We start from the raw sequence: 22,027 nt of genomic DNA, 5'->3' as shown, positions 1-22,027 counted from the left end.
CCCGAGAAGAAGTTTGAATGGATTAATCCTTCAAGGAGAGAAAGAAGAAGAGAACAGCAAACATATTCTGTTGATGATTATTACAAGGATATTATTGGAAACTCTAAATCGAAGGAAAAGGCTGCAGTTCAATCAAAAGTACCAAAGGCGCCTAAATTCATACATGGACAAGACTTCCAATTTTTCCCAAAGGAACTAGAAGCATTGCAAGAGAAAGAACAATTATATTATAAGAAAAAAGTAAATTACAAGGTTTCAGCTTATGATGTAGGAGCTACAGGTAGTGATGATGAATATGATTCCCAAGCTGACGATCAAAGTGATACAAAATCTGTCAAAGAAAAAATTAAAGAATTGAAGGAAAAAATAGAAAATGCACCTGAATTTACTGAGGAAGATGAGAGGGAAAAGCAAAGATTATTATCAGAATCCTTTACCAACTGGAATAAGCGTGAATTTTTTGCTTTTATAAGTGCGTGTACCAAGTATGGTACTGATAATATAGAGGTAATCAAAAAATCGATAGATACAAAGACTCCTGAGGAAGTAGAAGCCTATTTTACAGTATTCTGGAAAAGATATAGTGAAATTAATGGTTATGAAAAGTATCTTGCGAATATTGAAGCTGGTATGAAGAAAAATGAAAGATTAAAACTTCAAGAGATTTTAGTTAAAAAGAAAGTTGAACAATATCAATATCCACTCCATCAAATGGTAATTCAATATCCACCAAATAATGCTAGAAGAACTTATAATTCCTTAGAAGATAAATTCATACTAACTATAATTAACAAATATGGTCTTTTTGATGAAAAACTATGTGAAAAATTAAAACAAGAGATTATGGTCAGTAAATTATTCACATTTGACTGGTTTATTAAGTCAAGATCGTTGCATGAATTATCAAAGAGAGTCAATACGCTCTTAAGCTTAATAACAAGAGAGCATGAAGCACCAGAAACATTGAAAAAGAAGAGAAAACAACCAAGTGGAAGAGAGGAAACCCCGTCTTCTCAAACAGCTACACCTTTTGTAGGTCAATCCCTCAATGAAAATGGTATAAACCACAACAAAAAGGTTAAGGTGACCCCTGAGTAGTATACTCAGTTTGTAATAATATGCTTTGAAGAAAAGATAAAAAGATTTTATAGGCAAGATCATCATGCATTGATAATATATACTAAGGAAAAATTGTATAGTAAATTGATAAATAAATAGATGCAAATATAGACCTTTATTTTGTACATGATACGGTACGATCTAAATGTAATAAATGTATATAATGTAAAAAGGTATGCGCTTGTTTCTAAAATCTAAATTCTTCTAATTGTTCTTCCTTGTTACCTTCCAGTATATAGTGATCTTTACTTTCGAGTTTATGCTTTTCCTCATTGTTGTTTTGTTTCCCTGGGATCTCGTATTTTAGGTCTGAAATCGACTTTTTATCAGCATTTGTATCAGAACTTTTCATTAGCACAGTATATAATTGTTGCTTCTTGTCATCTTCTTTGTTAGTGGTTTCCAACGGGGCACTAGGAGTTTGTTGAATAGGTTCTAATGCATTGCCATATTCTTCAATATTCTCAATTTTTTCATTCTTATTGCCGTTTGTATCTACATCTGGCTGAGGTGTTTCTACATCTAATATATTTTCTGATTCAGACCCTTTAGCCGAGAACAATGCACCAAATACGTTACTACGTCTTTTTTTCAATCTTTTTGAATGGGCTGTTTTAGCAATGGAACCATATCTATTATTTTTAAAATTAGTAATATCCCAATTTATACCTGCAATCTTGAAATTAGGATAATTTGGTGGTAAACCAATTTTATTCATCTTTATACACCAAGGTGGCAATTGCCCCTCTTGGATATTTAATGCTTTCCTTAGCTCGTCGCTTATTAAACCTGGCTCTTTGGACTTTTTTAAATTTTTCCATTGCTCTTCGTTTTGAAGGTTTCTCCTTTCATAGTATAAGTCACCAAATCCTAATAACAATTCAGGCTTCCAATCAGCTCCAAGTTTAAAGAATACATCATGTAATTTTTTATAATCCAAATCTAAAGAGCCTAGTTTGGGTTGCATTCTAGCTCTAGATAATTCCTTCAATGATTCATCAGTCTCTTGCTTGCCTGGCAAAGTATTTCTCATCTCTTCTATTCCTGTTTGCTTGATTAATTCTGGTAATTCGAATGGTTTCTTACCCAACATTGATCTTCCAGATAAATATTCTTTTTTGGTTTGCCAATGGTCTGGCACAGGAACTATATTCTTTGATGACTTTATAGATGCTAAAAAATAAGGATTAAGGGCATCACAATCATACCATTCGATAACCTGTGGATACGGCACTGATGTTTTTAATCCTGCTAAAGTTGGTTTTGAAAGTTTTCGTATCTTTCTCTTTGAGATATCCGCCTCGAATTCATCTTTTACATTATCTTCCTCATTCTCTTCATTTATAAGGTTTTCGGATTCTATCACTTCAGACAAATTTTTATCTACTTTGCTGTCTTTATTTCGTACTTCAAACCTCGCAAATAAATCCTTATATGTATCTTTTAGCTCTGTATCCTTTGTATCATCATAATTAACTGCACTATCAGTAGAGACTTTTTCGTTAGCTATTCTTTCTTCCAAAGCCTTCGCAATGTTTTCCTTATCAAAAGAAGTCTTTTTGTTGTGAAGGGACTTCCCTTTTGAACGTTGTTTCGATTTCCTTGCCATAATGCTTCAGTTAGCACCTCAGATACCCTTCTTACCGTTATTACTTCTTGGTTCCATAGAAACCTAAACTAAACTATCTCTAGACTATTTTTCTTTTTTATCGATATTAAATATTGACTGTTCTAATATATCCGAGAACAAAATGCGTCTTAAAATATGTATTGGGCTAAAAATAAAATGGATTGATTGATAAAACTTTTGACACTTTGGAAATAAAATGATTAACATAACCAGTTTGATTACGGAAAATATACTACTTGATCTATCTGTTACATGTGTTGAATTTTGACTATTTTTGTATACTATTAGATTAATTATCTTCGGTATAATGCTGAGTATAGAGATAAGCTGCATCTGAACAATTCCAGAAAGGAAAGAAATCCAGAAGTAACAAGGATGGAATTTATTTAGTTTTGATTGTTTATTTGTCGGGTATATACATCTATTGAAAGTTTTTGATCATGTGTCTTGAATGGTCTGGAAATTTTTATTTTGTTATACTCTGCAGAAATGTAATCCCACACAGAAGTATCTGGCGATTAATAGACATCCTGCACTTACAAGACATGTCACAGCACACCATATTAAAAAGTGATCATAATTTACTGTTGATTTATCTCCAATGATAGCACCAGAAATTGGAAGGCCGGCTAAAGTTCCAAATGCCACTACAAAATACATTGTAGAATATCGTTTCCCAAATTCTTCAGTTTTTGAAACTTGGCCACAGCAAACTGGCAATAATGAGAAGATACTGGCAGAAAAAAAACCATAAAAAGCGGTGATTGCGTACATACTTTTAAGATCTTTCCCGAAAGGTAGCCAGCCTACTAGAATTACAATTGCAGCCATAACTAACGTTATAAACGTCACATTAAATCTGCCATATTTATCACTTAAATAGCCTTGGATCCATCTTCCAGGAATACCACACACACTTATAATTGTAAATATGATGTATGTGTCTGATTCTGGAATTCCATGTGCAGTGCAATACGCACCAACATATGTCAATGCTGACGTCAGAGAAACTTCGCCGAATACTGTTGAGGCTACAACGAAGAAATATCTTCTATCTCTAAAACCATTTATATCAAAACTCGTGAAAATATATACTCTAGCTATTCTATGCAGGGTAGATTCCTCTTTTTCACTCTCTTCTGCTAAATCAGGTATAGCCTTTCTTTTCCAATCATGCAGTAATTATCAGCAAAACTAATCAATAAACGCCCATGTTCTCATCCCCCATATATAACCATATTCGGAATTGAATGAATTCTCTATTGCAAAGAATTTCCTAATCATAATTGGAAAAATAATACCTCCAATAGAACCGCCAATTGTGGCAATTGATGTAGCAATACCTCTTCGTCTATAAAAGTAGTGTGCAGGACAACTTAACAATGGGCTTAGAATTATTCCATTTCCAACACCTACAAGAACAGAAAGTGACAGTATGAAATGCCAATATTTGTATGAATTTGCAGTAGCAAATAGTCCAGAGACGTGAAGTACAGTTCCCACTATAATTGGTACTCGGAAACCGTTTCTATCGAAGTAAGTACCACCATATATAGAGGAAGTATATGTAAAAAATAGCATCAAAGAAAAAATCCAACCAATCTGTGAAGAATCATTACCCTTCAACTGATGCCCTTGGATATAAGTTTCTACAGCACCAGATGCATTTAAAAGACCAAAGCATGCGACCAATCCCAGAAAGCAGGCAAATACTATTGACCATGCACGAAAACCACCTTCTGGATACTCATTTCCATCATCTTCTAGAAAGCTTTTCATCAACTTTTGGCTTTTGATAGATTGCTTTGACTTCTCACTCATTCTTCATCTAAGAGTATTGATTCTTTTTGAAGATATTCTGACACCTTCACTATTAGTTGAAAATGCGACGTCAGTTAGTCATAAATGATTTATTTTAAGATAATAAATACATATTCCAAATATAATATAAACTTTAAAGAGGAATTGTTGACAGTAGCGACCTATTTCTACTTCTGCTTATAACTTTCCAAATATTTTCATTGTCTTCTTTTTTTGCTATTACATCTACTATTTTCGTTATCACTATGGAGAGAGAGAAAGAATTTAATTGCAAGATAATGGAAAATCAATTGAATTGATACTTAATAAGGGTTGTTATGGTTTATTTGTAATTGTCTTCTTTTGCTTATGTTGGATCTATTTTTTGACTGTTTGAACATTACAAATCTTTATATCACAAGGACAATTTTTTGCTCTCAATTTTATCTTTTGTCAACAAAATTATAAAAAAGAAAAATCCTTAATTATCTACTAGTATTACATATTTATCTATCACTCATCATCTTCAATTTCTAATAAATTCTTTTCTTTAGCTGACATTTTCCTAGCCAAGACTTTAGCTTTAAATTTTGCCTCCTTTTTTTTATTACTTGTTGTTCCATGGAATTTTTGAGAAAGTTTCTTATAGGCTTCTTTTGTCGTTAGTTCGTTACCGTCTTTATCATTATAGACAAGATGAACTTGTGGATTATATGATTTTAATCTCTCATTCTGAATCTCACTGACCTTTTGCTGAATTTCTTTCTGTTCAATATTTTTTAGACTCTGAAGTTCTCGTTCATCATATTTCACTTTAGAATAAGAAATCTCATCTTCGAACTTCTGCTTGATTTTATCCAGCTCCTGTTCTTGTCGAAGCTTTAGCTTTCTGTCATTCAAAGGATTAGATATACCAGATTTTGATTCTTTAGATAGCTCAGGAAGTAATTCCTTATCTCGTAAAAAAAATAATGTTGAAGCAAGGCCATCGTAGAAATTTGGCTTTGGGGATTGAGCTTTATTCGACTCATCTACTACTCCTTCTCCATTTTTTTTAATCTCTAAATTGTCATCATTGATATATTTCTTATCTAAATTTTCTTCTGCGCTTATAACATTATCTTGGTCAACAAGATCAGATTTTAATGATTCTAGAAAATCAGACTTTTCGTCCATCACAAGAATACCACTGTTCTTCTTGGCAATAGATTGAAACTTCGACCTTTCTATTTTTTCTCTTTTCTCCCTTTCAATGTCTTTAGCAATTTGTTCAGCTGTAATTCCCTTGCTCGAAAGGAGTGACTTAGGCGTTACTTTCAAACTTCCTTTTATGGCCTCAAAGTCGTCATCTAAAAAGGAATCTTCATCCCTGTAATTCAACATTTCGAATATCAGAAGGCAATCTTATTTTTTTTCTTATTGTAGAGGAACTTTTATCTATCTTTTTTCTTTTCTTTATCTTTATTGGCTTGAAGTCACCTTCATCAGATAGTTCTGCAGCTGTGTCATTATTAAATGACACCTTCAATTTACCTTCTGGGTACGAGGTTGCCGTATTACTGTCGGTTTCAATAATACCAGCCAAAGTTCCTATTGCAAGTGCCGTATCATTTTCATGTTGATTATCAGCCTCATCTTCATCCTTTTCAATGTCAAGACTAGAAATACCCAGTGAAATTTTTTTTCTTCTATTCTCTTTGTTCATTTGACGAAGCTTAATATTTTTGGAATCTAATTTATAATTCGATACTTCTTCATTTTCTAGTATATCAATTTCTTCATCACCATTAGAATTTTGAATATCTTGTTCTTTCAATGTTAAGACAATATCTTTACCATAATCTAAATCGGATAGTTTATGAGAAAGCTTAATCACAGGAGTATGCTCCGAATTAACTTCATTTTGATCTGATTTATAATTTCTTGTTATAAGTTTCTTATTCTTTCCAACATTACTTAGCCAATCATCGTTCTCATTAGAGCTTCCTTGCAAATTAGAATCAGCAATATTCTCAGATATAGAGGATGAACATAAGTAATTGCTTTCCAACTTATGTTTTGGCGCCTCATTTTCTTTATGACCTTTCACCTTAGAACTATTCTGCTCATTAGGTTTCGCTACTGCTTCACTACTTATTGGTTTTAAGCCTAATTCTAATCGAAGCTTATTCGTCTCTTCAAGTGACAATGATTCAGCATTATTCATCATACTATTATGATACAATTTGTCTATCTGGAGTTAATTAAAGCATATTAAATAACCACGATAGGTTGTATTATGTAGCTTAAGTCGTTTTATAACATTGTATTAAAGTGCAAAAATATCATAACCGATTTGATAGCGACGGGAATAAGAAAGCGATGAGGTTAAAATTGAAAGTTAAAAGTTAATACAACATCATGATCTTACTTAATGTCAGTATTTCAGAATGTTTAAGAGTAATAAGATTAAGACAATATTGATTTAAATATCTATGTGATCTATTTCGAGTAAAATAATTCTAATTTACAGATGGATATGTAATAATACATAAAGATAACATTTATGTAAGAATGATGTGGTTAAATATTTGAAGTTTTGAAGAAAATATTCTTAGCTTTTAACTTCTTTATTTTTTTTCTTTCTTAGATTTTTTGTCCTTTTTATCTTTCTTTTCCTTCTTTTCCTTCTTATCCTTTTTAGATTTCTTGGACTCTTTCTTTTCTTCATCTTCTTCATCTCTCTTTCTCTTCTTGTCCTTCTTGTCCTTCTTGTCCTTCTTGTCCTTCTTATCCTTCTTTTCTTTCTTTTCCTTCTTCTTATCTTCTTCTTCTTCTTCATCATCTGAATCAGAAGCAGATTCCTCTACAGCAGCAGTGTCAGCATCAGCATTGTAGGCTCTAGCTTCTGTAATTTCTACTTTCTTAGCTTCACGTACAACCTTTGGTGTAGTTCTCAAATCTCTACCTTCTAATTGTGATAATCTATTTTCAACCTTTGCTCTAGCTTCCAAACCAATGTCACCAGAGTCGTCTCTATCTTCAGCTAATGCATCGTAACGCAAAGAGACAGCAGCTTTAGCAGCCAAAACTCTAGCAATTTTACCCTTGTTCTTACCGGTTGCTTGGCCGACTAAAGAAGCGTGGTACAACAAACCGTATTTTGGAGTATCATGTTTAGTCTTCAAAGCTCTGAACAAAGCTTTTTCGGCACCTAAAATTTGGATAGTTGAAGCTGGAGATTTAGCCAAAGAGATCAAAGAACCAGAGTGAGCAATCAATCTAGCACCTACTAATTCACCGACCAATTGAGTCAAATTTGGAGCAATAGCCTTCATTCTTGAGGACAAGTAGTTAGATAATTGTTCTCTGTAAGCAGCAAAGTCTACGATTTGATCAGCCAAAGCTTTGATATTATCTAAATCAGTTTCTGTAATTTCAGTACCCATAGAAACTTCAGCAGCAGTTTTGACACGTTCTTCAACTTCTTCTGGTAAGATTTCACTTAAATCAGTGTCAGCACACTTGGATCTGACACCCATAGCTAAGATGATTCTGGCATAAGCAACAGAATCGGTAACGATCTTAGCTAATTCAGGGAAATGCCAACCGTACCATTCCTTACATCTCATGGCATAAGTGTTTAATTCCTTATCTAGATCATCTAATAAAGCGATAGCTTGAATAATCATAACATCGACTTTATCAGCAGAAAATTTCAATTTGTGACGGCCAATGGAGTGAGCTAAACCTAAAGACATCTTACTCAAATCAGTATCGTTTAAACCTGGTAACAAATCTGGTAAATACTCTTTAACAGCTCTATAAATATCTAAAGTTACAGCATCTGAGACAACGTTAAAGTTTAAACCCAACTTGTTAATGGCATTAGCCAATTTGGTTTCACTAACGACCAAAGTACTCTTCTTATCCTTTTTAGCTTCTTCTAATAACTTTTGTAATTGTGGAGATACTTTACCTTCAATAATAGAGTTAGCTTCTTCCAATGCATTTGCTGCAGAATTGAACTTAGAGAAAGCAGCAATCTTAAATTCCTTCAAAACTTTGTCAGAAGAATCTAAATCTTGAATCAAAGAACTAGATTTATAAATTTTCTTGTCGGAAGCTTTCAATAAAGCATAACCAGCAGAGGTTTCAGTTAAAACATAAGCCATTTTTCGAATTCAATAATACTAAAATATATATAAATTATATGGAATCTCTCTTAAGTGTATAGAAAGTTTTATCGTTGTATAGTATCTGATCTAGTATCTTCTTTAATATACGCTTTCGTTATTCTAAAATCTGATCTCTAGTTTGCTGCAAACAACTTCAATTCACTTAACTGGCTATATCTTTGTATATATATCAATTCTGGGTAGGAAAATACTGCTGAAACTGAAAGAACAACTTGAGTTAAACAATCAACTGGCAAACAAGTAATATTCTGTATTTAATCCAATCAATTAATACTACATCTATTGTACCTATTGATACTATTATTTAATTACAATAAGTATAAAACTGTTCGATGAGGTTAAAATTTTTCATTTTGCCAAATTTTTCGCCAAAATTTTTTTTTTCACTTGTTTCTTTTTTTTTTCTTATTTTTCTTTTTTATGCATCGTTTCTTGTTTCAGAACCGATGGTGTATCACGTGATCTATTTGATGTATTTTTCCATTTTTGGTATATCCGGGTAAAGTTTGTTTGGTTTGCTAAAGGCTATTTACATACAACTCTCATCCACTTATCAAAATTTGTTATATATCTGAATTCGTAGACTAAATAAGTACAGACATTCTAACAAGACAAAAAACTTGACGGCACAGTTAACTACGTTCTGTTTTCGATTAGGTTATCTCGATTCTTAAGGTTATGTATTATTGTGTTCTAATGTACAGAAATCTATTTAAGTTTTTGGTTTTTTGACAAAGGCCTGAAGGCTTATACACTTCGTTGTATATATTTATATCTTCAATTTATGTCTTCAATTTTATTTATTTGATGTCGCCAGTACATTGTATCTTGTATATCTTTTTATTCTTAGTATATTCATCGTGGATAATTGGATTGTCCTGAATTGTTGTATATTTTCAATTTCAGTTTATTTTCCATTGGAATCTCTAAATTTGAAAAATACGAATGACAGTATATAAAAATATTGATGATAAAACTGGAATAGTAAAATTATCATCCCAATTGAATATATCAATACCTTCACTTAATGATGCAACCAACCCTCCTAATAATGACAATTGAGTTAATGATAGTCTGCTTGTTTCAGGTGTCCAAAGTATTTCACCAGATTTATTAACGTGAGCAAAATGTGGTACAAAAAATCCGTAGAAACCAGAGCATGCTATTATACCAATCACAAATGCAGCTAATGAACCTGCGAGTGACTTGTTCCTAGCTATCTTTGGTGTTAAATGGCCGTACTTTCTACCAAACGTGGATGCCGCCGTATCTGACCAACTTAACAACAATAATGAAATTATTGCTATATCTTTTGAAAAAAATGTAAACGAAAATATCAAACCTAGAATATACCATAAGACACCGTTATAGGTGTTGACTTCGTTTTTTCTCATTAAAACACCAACAACATGGCAGTATAAAGTATTGAAAAATCTCCAATTTAATCTAATAATATCAATAATAAAAATATTAATAAATGCAATTACTAAAGGTAAAATGACATTTTTGTAATAAACATCCTGTGTATACAAATATAGTGTAATGAATCCAATGGAAGAATGGAATACTTTACGTGGAACTTCATGCTTTGTAATAAAATCACCAAACCATTCATGAGACTTTATATGAATTTCAGTAACAGGTAAATGAACATCTTCTTCAGTTGAAACTTTTTCAGACTTTTTAGATCTTTGTCTTAATTCAGACTCACCATTATTAACGGGTCTATTACTCGCACTACTATCCTTAGACATAATATTAGACGTTCTTATAATTTTCTATATTTGCCAATATAGCTTCTTCTTCTTCTTCTTCTTCTTCTTCTTCTTCCACACACACACGCTCTCTTTCTCGATCTATCTATCTATAAAACCTTTAAAACAAATAAATATCAAGAACAATAAAAAAATTATACCAATAATGTCTTCAATCCTTAATACATTCGATATCGAAATCGAAATCTATATCATGAATCAAGATCAAATCATATTTATACATAATATTATATAGATTGAATATTACAATTTCGATAGCCTTAGATATTTTTTGAACGTTTCTAACATTTCCGTAGTGTTTATAGTTCTTAGTATTAAAGTGAGCGCATGTGATGTTTTCAAAAATGATAATGATAATTACAGGATTTAATCCGTAGTGAGATAATTTTTCATTCGAATTTAAGCAACAGACCAACGGTTATTACAGACGTTTTCTGATCAATGGTTAGTTTTTATTTATGGGTACTGAAGACTTGAATATTACGTAGAAAGTGTTATTTTAATAATGATTTGTCATTAATGAAACATATCAATTGAATCACTTATATCGAGTTTGCATAAGCAATGGGAGGGCAAAAAAAATCTAATTACTATTTTTTAAATATATAGTTCACCAGCAGTAATCAGGTTCAAAGAACGAAGAGCAAGAGCTATTTGGTTTGGAGAATAGTAAAATTAAAACTTGATAATTGTAGTCAATTCTTGTTTTTTAATATAGGATAATTTTATTAAAATCTACAAAAAGAATTACACAAAACATGTATTAGATAATTTATGATAACTGTTTGACAAAATAATAATGCACAGTTAAATTGTTTAGTAGAAGGTAGATGGTCTCTTGTAAGAGAAGGTCTTGGCAGATTTTTGGACTCTGTGTGGCAATGGGAATTTCAAGTCCTTGGTCAAGAATTGTCTGATGTATTGTCTCTTGACATCAGCGGTCTTTTCAATTTCAGCAACCTTCAAGATGTGGATGGATCTAAATCTAGCTCTGTGTCTAGCAGCCATATCTTGGTACAAAGTTTCGACAGCAGCAACTCTGGTAACGTCTCTGACTTCCTTGTACATGTTGTGAGTACCGGATCTAGAGTCGTATCTAACCCAGATACCGAAGTTCTTGACCTTAGTTGGGTGAGCTTCAGCAATTTGGTTAACAGAAACAACTTCACCAGAAGCCTTCTTGACCTTGTGTAATTTTTGCAAGAAGTACCAGTAACGAGACTTAGCAATAACTTCGTTTTGAGCAAAGATTCTCATTCTGAACAACTTTGGTTCTGGAACGGATTCAGTTGGCAAACGACGGCCAATGACTTGGTATTCTTTCAAGTGAGCCACTGTTAAAAATAAAATTGTAAATTACAATGAATTTAATGAAATTAAATTCATTCAAACATTATTGTTAGTAAAATATTACGGATCAATTGTCTTAATAGAATATTGAAAAATGTAAAAGGAAAGATGAAGAGTAATCAAATTATAAAGTATTCTGGATAAATTCAATGATTAAGTAAGATCACAAAATGAGGTTTTTGCACTATTTTAATCCTTTGTTTCTTGATAGATTCATCAGGGATATTATCTATATTTAAAATAGAGGATTCTTTATTTCTTGTATATCACCAAATAAATTCAAATGTACCACTATATCCCCATCTCTTTCATTGTTGTCTCTGTAGATCAACACGAAATATCATAATATTCTTTTACCACATAAGACAGGATCAATAATTCAATCTTAGAGATTCATTATAATCGACTTCCAACCACATTAATTCATTAGTCTTTGTAAATCTATTAAACCACGTTTCATTCGATTTCTTCAATTAGTTTTCTTCTTGTTAAATTTAATTCAATTTAAATTACTATCTTCTCTCCCAACATTTCACAATTTAATATAATTCATTACTCACTTTTTCTATACTGTGATTCCCTATATCTGTAATGATATTCCAAACCAGACACACCTCTGAATATAGGTTGCCTTTCACTTATACCTACTTCAAGTATTAACTATTAACAAGCTGTAACTACAAAGAATAATAATTATCACCAACTGAATTCCAAAGAGTAATATTTTCGATACTGTATGCACAATTGCAATTACCAAAACCCAAGCAGGCTAGAACTATTCGTTGGAACGATAGCTAAGCTATTGCTATTATTACAGACTATTAGAACAAAACATCGATCAAGCATTGACTACAACAAATTGCAAAACATTCATCATCAACTCTTAGAATAGATGACAATAAAGTTTCAAGAATCCACATCAATTTCGAAATTTCGAAAAGTTTCAACTCTAATTGTTCACTATAGCGAGAGGGTGATGGTGACGATGAGGCCTTGTCATGATACATTTTTACAAAGAGACAAGGATTCCTAGGCTTGTGATGGAGAGAAGACAAACTGATGAGCTTCTGCCTAGAGATGGAAAGGTCCTGTGACAACTGAATTAAATATTGAGGTTTAGACAGAGATTGGATGATAACCTTAGAAAGAACATTTGTTTGTTGTTGCCTAGGGAAAGTGGCGCTTTTCTCTCTAGTCAGATAATATTTAGAAAGAGATCCAACACTCTAATCACAACAAACAAAAAAGCGATTGGATGCGTAGGTACATTAACTTTTTATTTGTTCATGAAATGAATATCATGATTTGTTTGGTTTAACACGGACGAAATCAACTCTATCGATAAGTTGTTCCATAAAAAAAAAACAAATTGGAAACAAATAAAATGTACTGATGTTGTCCCTGAACATGTACGGATGTACAGTCTCTTTTACAATGAATTTATGTGACAGTAATCATTTGGTACGATATGCTTTCAAATCAGATGTCCCTAGGTCCTGCCTAAAACACACGGCTTAAAAGTGATATTGGTAAGATTACAGTGTCAGTCAGTCGTTTTAAAATATTGTTACCACTTTGATGAAATTAAAAAGAATATATGGTTCATTTATTTCAGATCATTGTAGTTATGTAAAAATTATTTATCTCTATATATTCATATAAATATATTTTCTGGTTTCGATCAATATTTTTCCTCTTTTTAATCAATGGAGAATAATTAAGAAGATTAATACTAAAAGAAATCAAAATATATTATATTAGCCTTTTTCTTTTTTTCAACTTAAACTTTAGCAGGTTCAGAAGGTTGGGTTTGAGCTTGAGGTTTGTTGGATTTACTGAAATATTCAGTAGCTTCTTTACCTAATCTTGAAATGGCTTTGTTAGTAGCGGCAAAAGAAGATTTTACATCCATAGTTTCAATTTTGTCTAATTCATCATTCCACATCTTGTTTGCATGAGCAACGTAGTTACAAGGAAGCATCGAAGTTTCCAAAACATCCTTGTACAATGCATGTAAACCTTTGTGACTAATATTTAATAACAAAAGGACTGATCTATCAATTTCACAACAGAAGTCATCTCTAACAACTCTATCTTTATCTGGTAAATATTTATCACCTAGAATTTCTACGTAATCATTGATTGGAGATACAATTGGGTCAAATGTACTTCTAATCAATGGTCTTTCGTCTGTGTCAATTACATGTTTATTATAAAATCTTCTCCATTTTAATAATTGACTGTGAAGTGGAGTGTAAACATTCGATTTAACAAGTCCAGTAGTTTTTTCAGTTAATGTAGTACTGTATCTGCTGACGTAGTTACATGGGATCATGGCTTCTTCACCTAATCTTTGATAAGTTTTAGTTTTCAAAGAAGGAACGACTATTTCAGTAGCATGTAAACTTGAATCAATAATTGTATCAACAAAGTCGGTTACTGGAGATAACATTTCGACAGTTTTTGATTCTCTTATATTATTGATGACTGGTTTAACATTACCGATAATCATTCTAGTACCGGCTACTTCATTTAGGATTAAATTAGTTTGTTGTACTAATGGGTAAGCCTTTAAATGTTCGACGGTCTTATATTTTTTAACAGGTAAGATGGTAGCCTTGTCAGGATCCTGTGGAGCTTGATCAATTTTTGCGCTACCTCCTTCCCTTGAGATTAATGTTGTAGTTTCTAATTTTTTTGACATTGAGCGAGTTCTATGCAATATTGCCATTATATTTTTAAGACTTATAATTTAAATAAAATAAAAATAAGCGAGATATAATAGTATATAGTCTATATATAAATGTATATTTATGAGTGTGTGACCAGAATATAGTAAAATGATATAAAATTAAAACAGACACAACTCAACAACTTCCATCAAAGATGAGAATTAAAAGTAAATGTTATTGGTTTTACTTGAAGTATTGACGATTATTTATATCTGGTTTTTTAAGATTATTTTAACAAAATATAACTTTCATTGAATATGTGTCACAAAAAGATTTCTATATTAATTTAATTATAAAGGAGATAGTGACAGTGACACATATTTAATGGGAGTTATATTAGGAAACACAATAAAAAAATACAGTTCGAGATCAAAGAAAAGGAAATTAAATTTGAAAATCAAGAAAGTAAAGAAAGTAAAGAAAGTTAATGTTTTGAACATATATGACCATGAAATGTTACTTTGTCACCCACTTTGAAATTTAAAAAAACAAAACGTAAAATTAAACGCATAATTTAGCAATTTACCGAATTTGGTAAATACGATTTATAATAATGATTGAATTTCGATGTTTCAGAATTGAAACTAAAGATGTATCTTAATTTGTCATCCAAAGTTGATAGTTTACTTTTTTTGGATATAGTCAATCAAAAATATATTGTAACCATAGCATTTGATGTTTATATTTCGTTTTCTTTTTGCTACAGTTAAGTTCCCAAGCGAGGGAATGAATTCAATCTGATGATAGATCTTCTATTAGCTTCAAGTTCTGTATCTTACCATTATGATTTTCCAGTTACACTTTTCTTGTCGTATAATTGCTATAGGAACAACTTGGCACGGGGCAAATCACACCAGACAAAGCACAGTTTGGATGATTTCAAAAAAGATAATTAACGTTTTGATCCTTTCCAAAAGTGGTAACCGCCAACAATAGACAAGTTCCTAAATTTTGACGACAAACAAAAATGCAAACCAAAAATAAATAAGCTCAACTCCCCATTTGAAAAGCTTAGAGTGGAGTGATTACGACAAAAAGATAAAGACGCTAATTAGTGATAATTTTCCGAAAAGTATAATTGCTTATTTGCTTATTACCCAATTTGGGTAATAAGCAAATAAGCGATTTCATTATACAGAAAAGACAGTGGTTAGAACAATAAAAAGTAGGACAATTAGTAAATAGAACTAATAGTATCAGTAATAATACTTTTCTTGAAAATAACCAATAAGGGTAAATATCCTGATTGGGTAGTTATGATGGAAATCTGAAATCTGATATCTTACTATTTCATTTTGGTAACTAGAACAAAGTTGGGCTAGCCACCTGTTTTTGCTTATGTTATTCTTAACTGGGAATACTAATGGAAGGAGACAGAGAAAGTGTGCAGGCTATTATTGCTTGTAACTATCTACCAAAGGTTTATACTTATAAAAATACTACATAAATAATGCTCGTACAGTGCTACATAAAGTATTTATTCTTGAAAGCTAATTTCATTTCTTAAAGTGTATTTAATATTGAATGTAAACCAAAACACCTCAAACAAAAAAAAAAATAACTTAGTAATAAGATATTTCATTGTCTCGACATGCAATCCCCGCACAATCAAGGAATGATAAACAAGGACAAAGTCCAAAAACCAAATAGAAAAAGAAAAAAAGAGACAATTGGCAAGCTAATGTTGGTGAGCATGAAAAAGCCAAAAACTTTAAACTGCAATTACAAAAAAAGATTCGTAGGAAAGGAGGTTAGACGGTAACCTTCGAGAAAAGCTCTTAAAGACCACAAAACTGAAACCACAATGCCTTCTCGGGGCATTGTATTCTCGGATTTACCACAAAGGCAAAATCTTACTGTGGTTTCTTATTTTGAGTGTTTTGTCCAAATTAGGAAACTACTACACACAAAGATACAAAGCTTTTTATACATATATTTCTAGTTTTCTTAACCCAAGCAAGAAGCGCAGTGAAAAATAAAGATGCTACGTCAAATCGATGTAGAATCGTCGGTTGGGTGAGGAGAAAGAGGGCAGAAATGTCCTATTGCGGTGCGGAAGAAGTAAAAGTGATAGATATAAGGCAGCGATGTAGGCGTCCAATTGAACGATGTGCTTATTTGGTCGTTTCTTTTGATTCAAGAAATATAAATGTTGATGATAAATAACAATTAAGTACGACGATTTTATAGAGGTGTAATTGATAATAACAAATCATAGAGAACCTCATAATTGAAACATGGCAATTGAACCGAATACAGGTATATACCTCATCTTTACATATGTTCATCTATTTCTCTCTCTAAATCCTGGAACTAATAACGAGAAAGGAAAATGTACAGAAACTAATGTTAGTAGTAATAGAAATAGCAATAGCAATAGCAATCATAATAGCAATGATACCAATGATAGTTACTTGAGGTTATGATTGGACAGAATCAGATTTTTGTCAGAACAGGAATTAGAAAAGACAGTTTGAATAAAATAACGACGTTAACTGCTTATGGGGTGTAAACTGGAACTTTATCTACATATGATAACCTCAGGTATCAAAATAACTTTTCAATATTATTAAAGTGTATCTTCACCACGGAGAACCATACCAATGTACAATAGAACATGGTTGAAATACCTTCCCTTATTAGCATAACAGGTAGCTCCGTCGTGTCTAGATTAACTTTAGTAGAGCAAACATCAAGAACATAAAAAAAATTTATTAAAATGATAACGTACCTTCATAGGTGGCTTTTGTAACAAACAGCTGTATAAAACAATATATTTTACAGAGACAAGAAAAAAAACATCATTCTTTTGCATTTGTTTCATTTGTGGATTATATTCACTATGATTTAAACAACTTTTCTACATTGCAACAAGACTATACTATACTATACACTCACAGCATCCATCATGATGAATTCATTAACTTCTTGTGAAAACTGTTTATCAGTACTTTTCCCATATAATTATTGTATATTTTTCAAAGATTTTTCTTTTGCTTTATTTTATTTTATTTATTCTTAACCAAATACCCACTCGCTTTTGAAAGCATCTGATTCTTTCACATTTACGCCGACAAAGGAAATATTTTTTCCTTCTCTCTCTTGTATCTCTTACTACCACTATTTTAACATCGCTTAGCAAAAGCGGAAAAAAAAATTATAACAAGAGCAATGTTTATCTTAATCTCGTATTCATAAATCCACTCACTCTCAGTTTTTCATTGTTTATCGCTTTCCTTTATTAGCTCATCTCCCTCCAGTATGGTCCTGCTGCGAGATGCCTTAGTATTCTTACCCACTCATACGCCCTTCTTAGCGTCAAATGCAAAATTGAAATCCAACCTTTCCCGATACTTGAATAGCTCCTGTACAATACAGTAATTTACAGTATTGTACAATTTAGGTTATTAACCTTTTTGTTGTGTGTGGTTTCACTTTTGTTGATGGTTTTTATTCTTATAGTATATCAAAACTCTTTTTTTCATTAGTGCACCAGATCAGTACTACACGTCCTGCCTAGATCTCCCAAGATACAGTTTGCTTTTCTTGCTCCGGGCAGTTGAATTACTAATAAAACATCATTCGTATTTGCCTTTGCCTTTGCCTTTACCTTTAACTTTTCCTGCTATCAATTATTGTATAATTCTAATAAGACCAAGTAGGGAAAAACCAAATGGTGACGTAAGTTGATCGATATCAATCAGTTTGGTTTGTATTGGATTTTAACATATGATTTGTTAAATCGTTTCTTACTAATATCTGTTATCTTAATGTTCTAGTACTTTTCCATAGATTAATCTAATTTCTTCCTTTGGAAAATTATAATGGGAAACAGAAACAGTAACGCTACTACTAAACCTAATTATTTTTAGTCCTTCCTCCTCGATTATGTTAAAGTTTTGATAGTACTAGCCGTCTGTATTAGTCAAATTTAAGTTCGCATTTTCATTTTAGCCTAAGCTCGAGCTCGAGCTTAAGTAAATTCCTACTTTATTTTACTAGATGAAATACTCTTTTCATAGACCATTCAACAAGTATATCCCAGATTCATAAGTATTCTGGTTGCACTGCATAGAATTGATAGTGAATTTCTATGTAGTGCTCGAGACTTATCTTGTTTCCAAGATCTTATTAGCCGTTTTTTGGTTTTCAATTTTTTTTTTCCATTACAAATATCCTCATCTTCGTCCTTTATTCAATGTTATTAGAAAGTTTCTATGTACTACTGAATATGACGTGAAATCCTTATTCTTGAAAAGGTTTTTCAGAGAGAAAACAACGTAAAGAACCTATAAGAAAACAGTCTTTCATCCTACTAGATATTAGAGTTCTTACTGGCATTATAGTCACCATTGCCATTGTTATTGTTATTGTTATTGTTATTGTTGTGTAATTTTTCACTCTCTTGACACAGAATGATAACGAAAGTATTTAAATGTCGGTTCTCTAAACGGCCACATCTCATTCACTACCTTCATTCACCAACTCAACTTCCTTAATCAGCAATCAAAACAGCAAAAACAATAAATCAAGACATTATAGCGACCTTTATTTTCACTTAATTGGTATAAGACTAGACGAAAAAAATTAATTAAATAAATACATTGGGTATATCAACAAATTGTTCGTCGAACTACCCTAATTAGTTTTGCATACATTTATATATAAATATAGAAACAAACATCTAGACTCTTTTGTCGGTACGATCCACAGAGGTAATTTAGAGTGCTTTATTTTTGAACAAAAAAAAAGATTAAAATTACATATATTTTGGTATAATCACATATATCAAAATTAAGAATATTTCAGATATGTACACAAATCAAGATATGCTATCAACTCCACCTTCGAAAAGGAAGTTAGAATTGCCAATACCGAGACGACCTTCTAAAAAAATTCATTTGAAGTCACTGGAGATTGTATCATCGGCATCTGCTGAAGCTTCACCAATTGTAAATCACAAAATAATATTACAAAATAAGGATAAAACAATCAAGTCAAATGGTATATCAGTTATATCACAAAGATTAAATGAAGAAGATACAGATGAAGAAGATGATATCGAAGACGATAATGAAATTTTTTCAAGTACTGAAGCTAAGATCTCTAGCCCATTTAGTGATGACAATATGACACCAACATTATCATCAAATGATGATCTAATAAAGGAAATTGGTGAAAGTAATATGTCAACGGTCAATTTATCATTGGATAAGCAATTAAAATTTCATTTAACAAATTTAATATTAAAAAGACAGCAGTCTGAAGAATTTAAATTATTAAATCACAATAAAGAATTTTCATCATCATATATTTCCAAGCCACAGCATAGATTTCAAAAGCCTAAAAAATCAATATTGCTATTACCAAAAAATAGTTTAAATATGATTGTTTCATCATCTAGAGGGTCATTAGAAGATGCAACAATTTATGCTACTGAAATAAATGCATCATTGAGCAAAGAAGGGTTTTCACTACCAATGGTAAGGAGCCCCGATGAAAAAGTTACAATCCCAGTTAATTCAGAGATCAAGAAGAGATATAAACAATTGAAAAAAGAATATTTGAATGCATTTGGAAAGATTGATACTGAATCAGACGCTGAAGAAGAAGAAGAAAAACAAGAAATAAATAAAAATGATGATGACATTAGTAATTCACAAGATGCTGCTTTAATAAGAGGTTATTATTTTGAAAATAACAGTAATTCAAATTATGATAATAAAAAATACAAAAAAGTACGCTGGACTTGTACTATTGAAGATTGCTAGATTGAAGATAGAAACTTTTTTTTAAACAAAATGATCCACTTGAATCAACCAATATACCAAGGATTATGATAGGAAGGGTAAAAACAAGGAAAAGATAAATTCCGATGTATATTGATCATAATCGATCAACCTTACAGTTTGTATTATTATTAACCTTATTATTTTTGGAATTTTACTAAAAAGGGAATAAGGTCAAAACTGACAAATACCCGAGTAATGAATGATTGACTATGAATAAAAGAAACAGTACTAAAGAGACAGACCTAACACAAAACACATATAACCTCGCTTATGTATGTATGTAATACTTAAAACTAAAAAGAAAGAAAATTTTTTAGAGAAGAAGCGCTCTTGTCGCAAGACTTGAACCTTTCATTCTACCAAAAGTATTTTGTATCAGTATATTGTAGAACATAAATAGATCACACTAAATAAATGTAACGATAGATATGCCTTTATGAAAAGCAATTAACTTTCACATTTCTTACTGTATTTTTACTTTTATCTTTTAAGCCTTATTTTTATCCTTATAGAATAGATTCATTAGGATAATCAATTGATAATTCTGTCCTCGACATGTCTTGTAAGTGTCACAGTTTGTAGATGTCTAAAAATAAAATACTTCTAGAACTTTGCCTTTCTGTCCTCGAACGACTCCAAACCAAATCTCCGAAACTTCTTTCTTTTACCTTCTTAGAAGGGAAGGGTAAAGCAGAGTAAAGGAAGCTTTCTATTCCGTTTCCGTTGTTGTTTTTTTAGCCTTTTATTTTTTTCTTTTCTTTTTTTTTGCCACCATCGTTCAATATGATTACAGTCATGTGGATCCGAAAGTGCGGATTTTGTTTTTATTTTTTACTGAATTAGGAAATATTTTACGGGCGCTTAATTTTTCTGATGAGCGTCTGGCCCAACTTCTTGTTCGAGCCAATCTCATCTATTATCTTTTCTTTTTCAAATACATTGTGCCTGAATTTTACCCGTAGACAGATATTGTGTTTTTACCAGAGGGAGAAATTGATGTGGTCGAAAAAAAAAAATTAAGGCTGCAGCCGAATGAAAACCCAAGACGAAGTACAGAGTAAAGATGCCTCTCCGAACATAATAATTATTCCATACACTATTTGTGAATTAATATGATCTAATAACTTTACCGAAACAAGCATTGTCATTGGCTAAGTTATCGTTTTTTATTATTGTGTTGATATACAAGGGAGAAATGGACGCAGAGAGAAGACCTATGAAATGAAGAAGAAACGAAGACCGACAATGCCAGATTAATATTGTATTGAAAACAACGAGATGATTCTATGAAAAAAACAGGTAGGGAAAGAAAAAAAATGGATTCATCTATCTTCTTACTACAACAATGTAAAGGTTTACGTTATTACCGGATTTTTGGCATCGACATAATAAGATATTTGGCGATTGGTTGGTAAAAAACCAAAATATTAGAAGTTAATTAGGGCTCCTGTGGGAATTGAACTACGTAAAGCTTAAAATTCTTAAGGTAAAAAAGTCCATATCCTTCCGTACCAAAAAGGCCACCTCGCCCTTTTTCTTTGAAGCCCCGGCAAAGATAAAGGGCAAAAATTAATTTCTTTTTCCGGAAGCTAGGGAAAAAAAAAAAACCAACCCCGAAATTATTGTGCCTAGGGGAATAACCAGAAAAATT

General features: G+C 31.6%; 7 protein-coding genes and 2 further genes across 7 annotated transcripts, besides 5 other annotated features; 2 read left to right on the top strand and 7 right to left on the bottom strand.

Annotated features, from left to right (window-relative positions):
* Kpol_1010p9 (uncharacterized protein) lies at positions 1-1,098 on the top strand (the record flags this gene model as incomplete). Its single annotated transcript, XM_001645703.1, has 1 exon — positions 1-1,098. A coding segment is annotated over one exon (1,098 nt), but the record flags the coding sequence as incomplete, so codon positions are not given.
* A 208-nt stretch (positions 1,099-1,306) lies between these two features.
* On the bottom strand, positions 1,307-2,728 carry CUS1 (U2 snRNP complex subunit CUS1; the record flags this gene model as incomplete). The annotated part of the gene is made up of 1 exon (XM_001645702.1): positions 1,307-2,728. The coding sequence occupies one exon, from the start codon at positions 2,726-2,728 to the stop codon at positions 1,307-1,309; it is 1,422 nt and encodes a 473-aa protein (XP_001645752.1).
* Positions 2,729-3,223: 495 nt separating this feature from the next.
* Positions 3,224-3,931: a sequence feature (similar to hypothetical protein; correction of possible frameshift sequencing error~similar to Saccharomyces cerevisiae MCH5 (YOR306C)).
* Kpol_1010p7 lies at positions 3,224-4,570 on the bottom strand (the record flags this gene model as incomplete).
* Positions 3,934-3,945: a sequence feature (similar to hypothetical protein; correction of possible frameshift sequencing error~similar to Saccharomyces cerevisiae MCH5 (YOR306C)).
* Positions 3,947-4,570: a sequence feature (similar to hypothetical protein; correction of possible frameshift sequencing error~similar to Saccharomyces cerevisiae MCH5 (YOR306C)).
* Positions 4,571-5,062: 492 nt separating this feature from the next.
* Positions 5,063-5,914: a sequence feature (similar to hypothetical protein; correction of possible frameshift sequencing error~similar to Saccharomyces cerevisiae SNU66 (YOR308C)).
* On the bottom strand, positions 5,063-6,758 carry Kpol_1010p6 (the record flags this gene model as incomplete).
* Positions 5,916-6,758: a sequence feature (similar to hypothetical protein; correction of possible frameshift sequencing error~similar to Saccharomyces cerevisiae SNU66 (YOR308C)).
* A 400-nt stretch (positions 6,759-7,158) lies between these two features.
* On the bottom strand, positions 7,159-8,703 carry NOP58 (RNA-processing protein NOP58; the record flags this gene model as incomplete). The annotated part of the gene is made up of 1 exon (XM_001645701.1): positions 7,159-8,703. The coding sequence occupies one exon, from the start codon at positions 8,701-8,703 to the stop codon at positions 7,159-7,161; it is 1,545 nt and encodes a 514-aa protein (XP_001645751.1).
* Positions 8,704-9,653: 950 nt separating this feature from the next.
* Positions 9,654-10,481, bottom strand: DGK1 (diacylglycerol kinase; the record flags this gene model as incomplete). The annotated part of the gene is made up of 1 exon (XM_001645700.1): positions 9,654-10,481. The coding sequence occupies one exon, from the start codon at positions 10,479-10,481 to the stop codon at positions 9,654-9,656; it is 828 nt and encodes a 275-aa protein (XP_001645750.1).
* An 837-nt stretch (positions 10,482-11,318) lies between these two features.
* On the bottom strand, positions 11,319-11,759 carry Kpol_1010p3 (60S ribosomal protein eL20; the record flags this gene model as incomplete). Its single annotated transcript, XM_001645699.1, has 1 exon — positions 11,319-11,759. One exon carries the CDS (start codon positions 11,757-11,759, stop codon positions 11,319-11,321), a length of 441 nt encoding a protein of 146 aa, XP_001645749.1.
* A 1,873-nt stretch (positions 11,760-13,632) lies between these two features.
* On the bottom strand, positions 13,633-14,583 carry SPS4 (Sps4p; the record flags this gene model as incomplete). Its single annotated transcript, XM_001645698.1, has 1 exon — positions 13,633-14,583. One exon carries the CDS (start codon positions 14,581-14,583, stop codon positions 13,633-13,635), a length of 951 nt encoding a protein of 316 aa, XP_001645748.1.
* Positions 14,584-19,395: 4,812 nt separating this feature from the next.
* SFG1 (Sfg1p) lies at positions 19,396-20,355 on the top strand (the record flags this gene model as incomplete). The annotated part of the gene is made up of 1 exon (XM_001645697.1): positions 19,396-20,355. One exon carries the CDS (start codon positions 19,396-19,398, stop codon positions 20,353-20,355), a length of 960 nt encoding a protein of 319 aa, XP_001645747.1.
* Between the last annotated feature and the right edge of the window lie 1,672 nt (positions 20,356-22,027).

Source organism: Vanderwaltozyma polyspora, genomic scaffold (genome assembly GCF_000150035.1).
Source record: "Vanderwaltozyma polyspora DSM 70294 KpolScaffold1010 genomic scaffold, whole genome shotgun sequence".
NCBI classification, from domain to species: Eukaryota; Fungi; Ascomycota; class Saccharomycetes; order Saccharomycetales; family Saccharomycetaceae; genus Vanderwaltozyma; species Vanderwaltozyma polyspora.
This window is presented reverse-complemented; position numbering and strand designations above follow the sequence as displayed.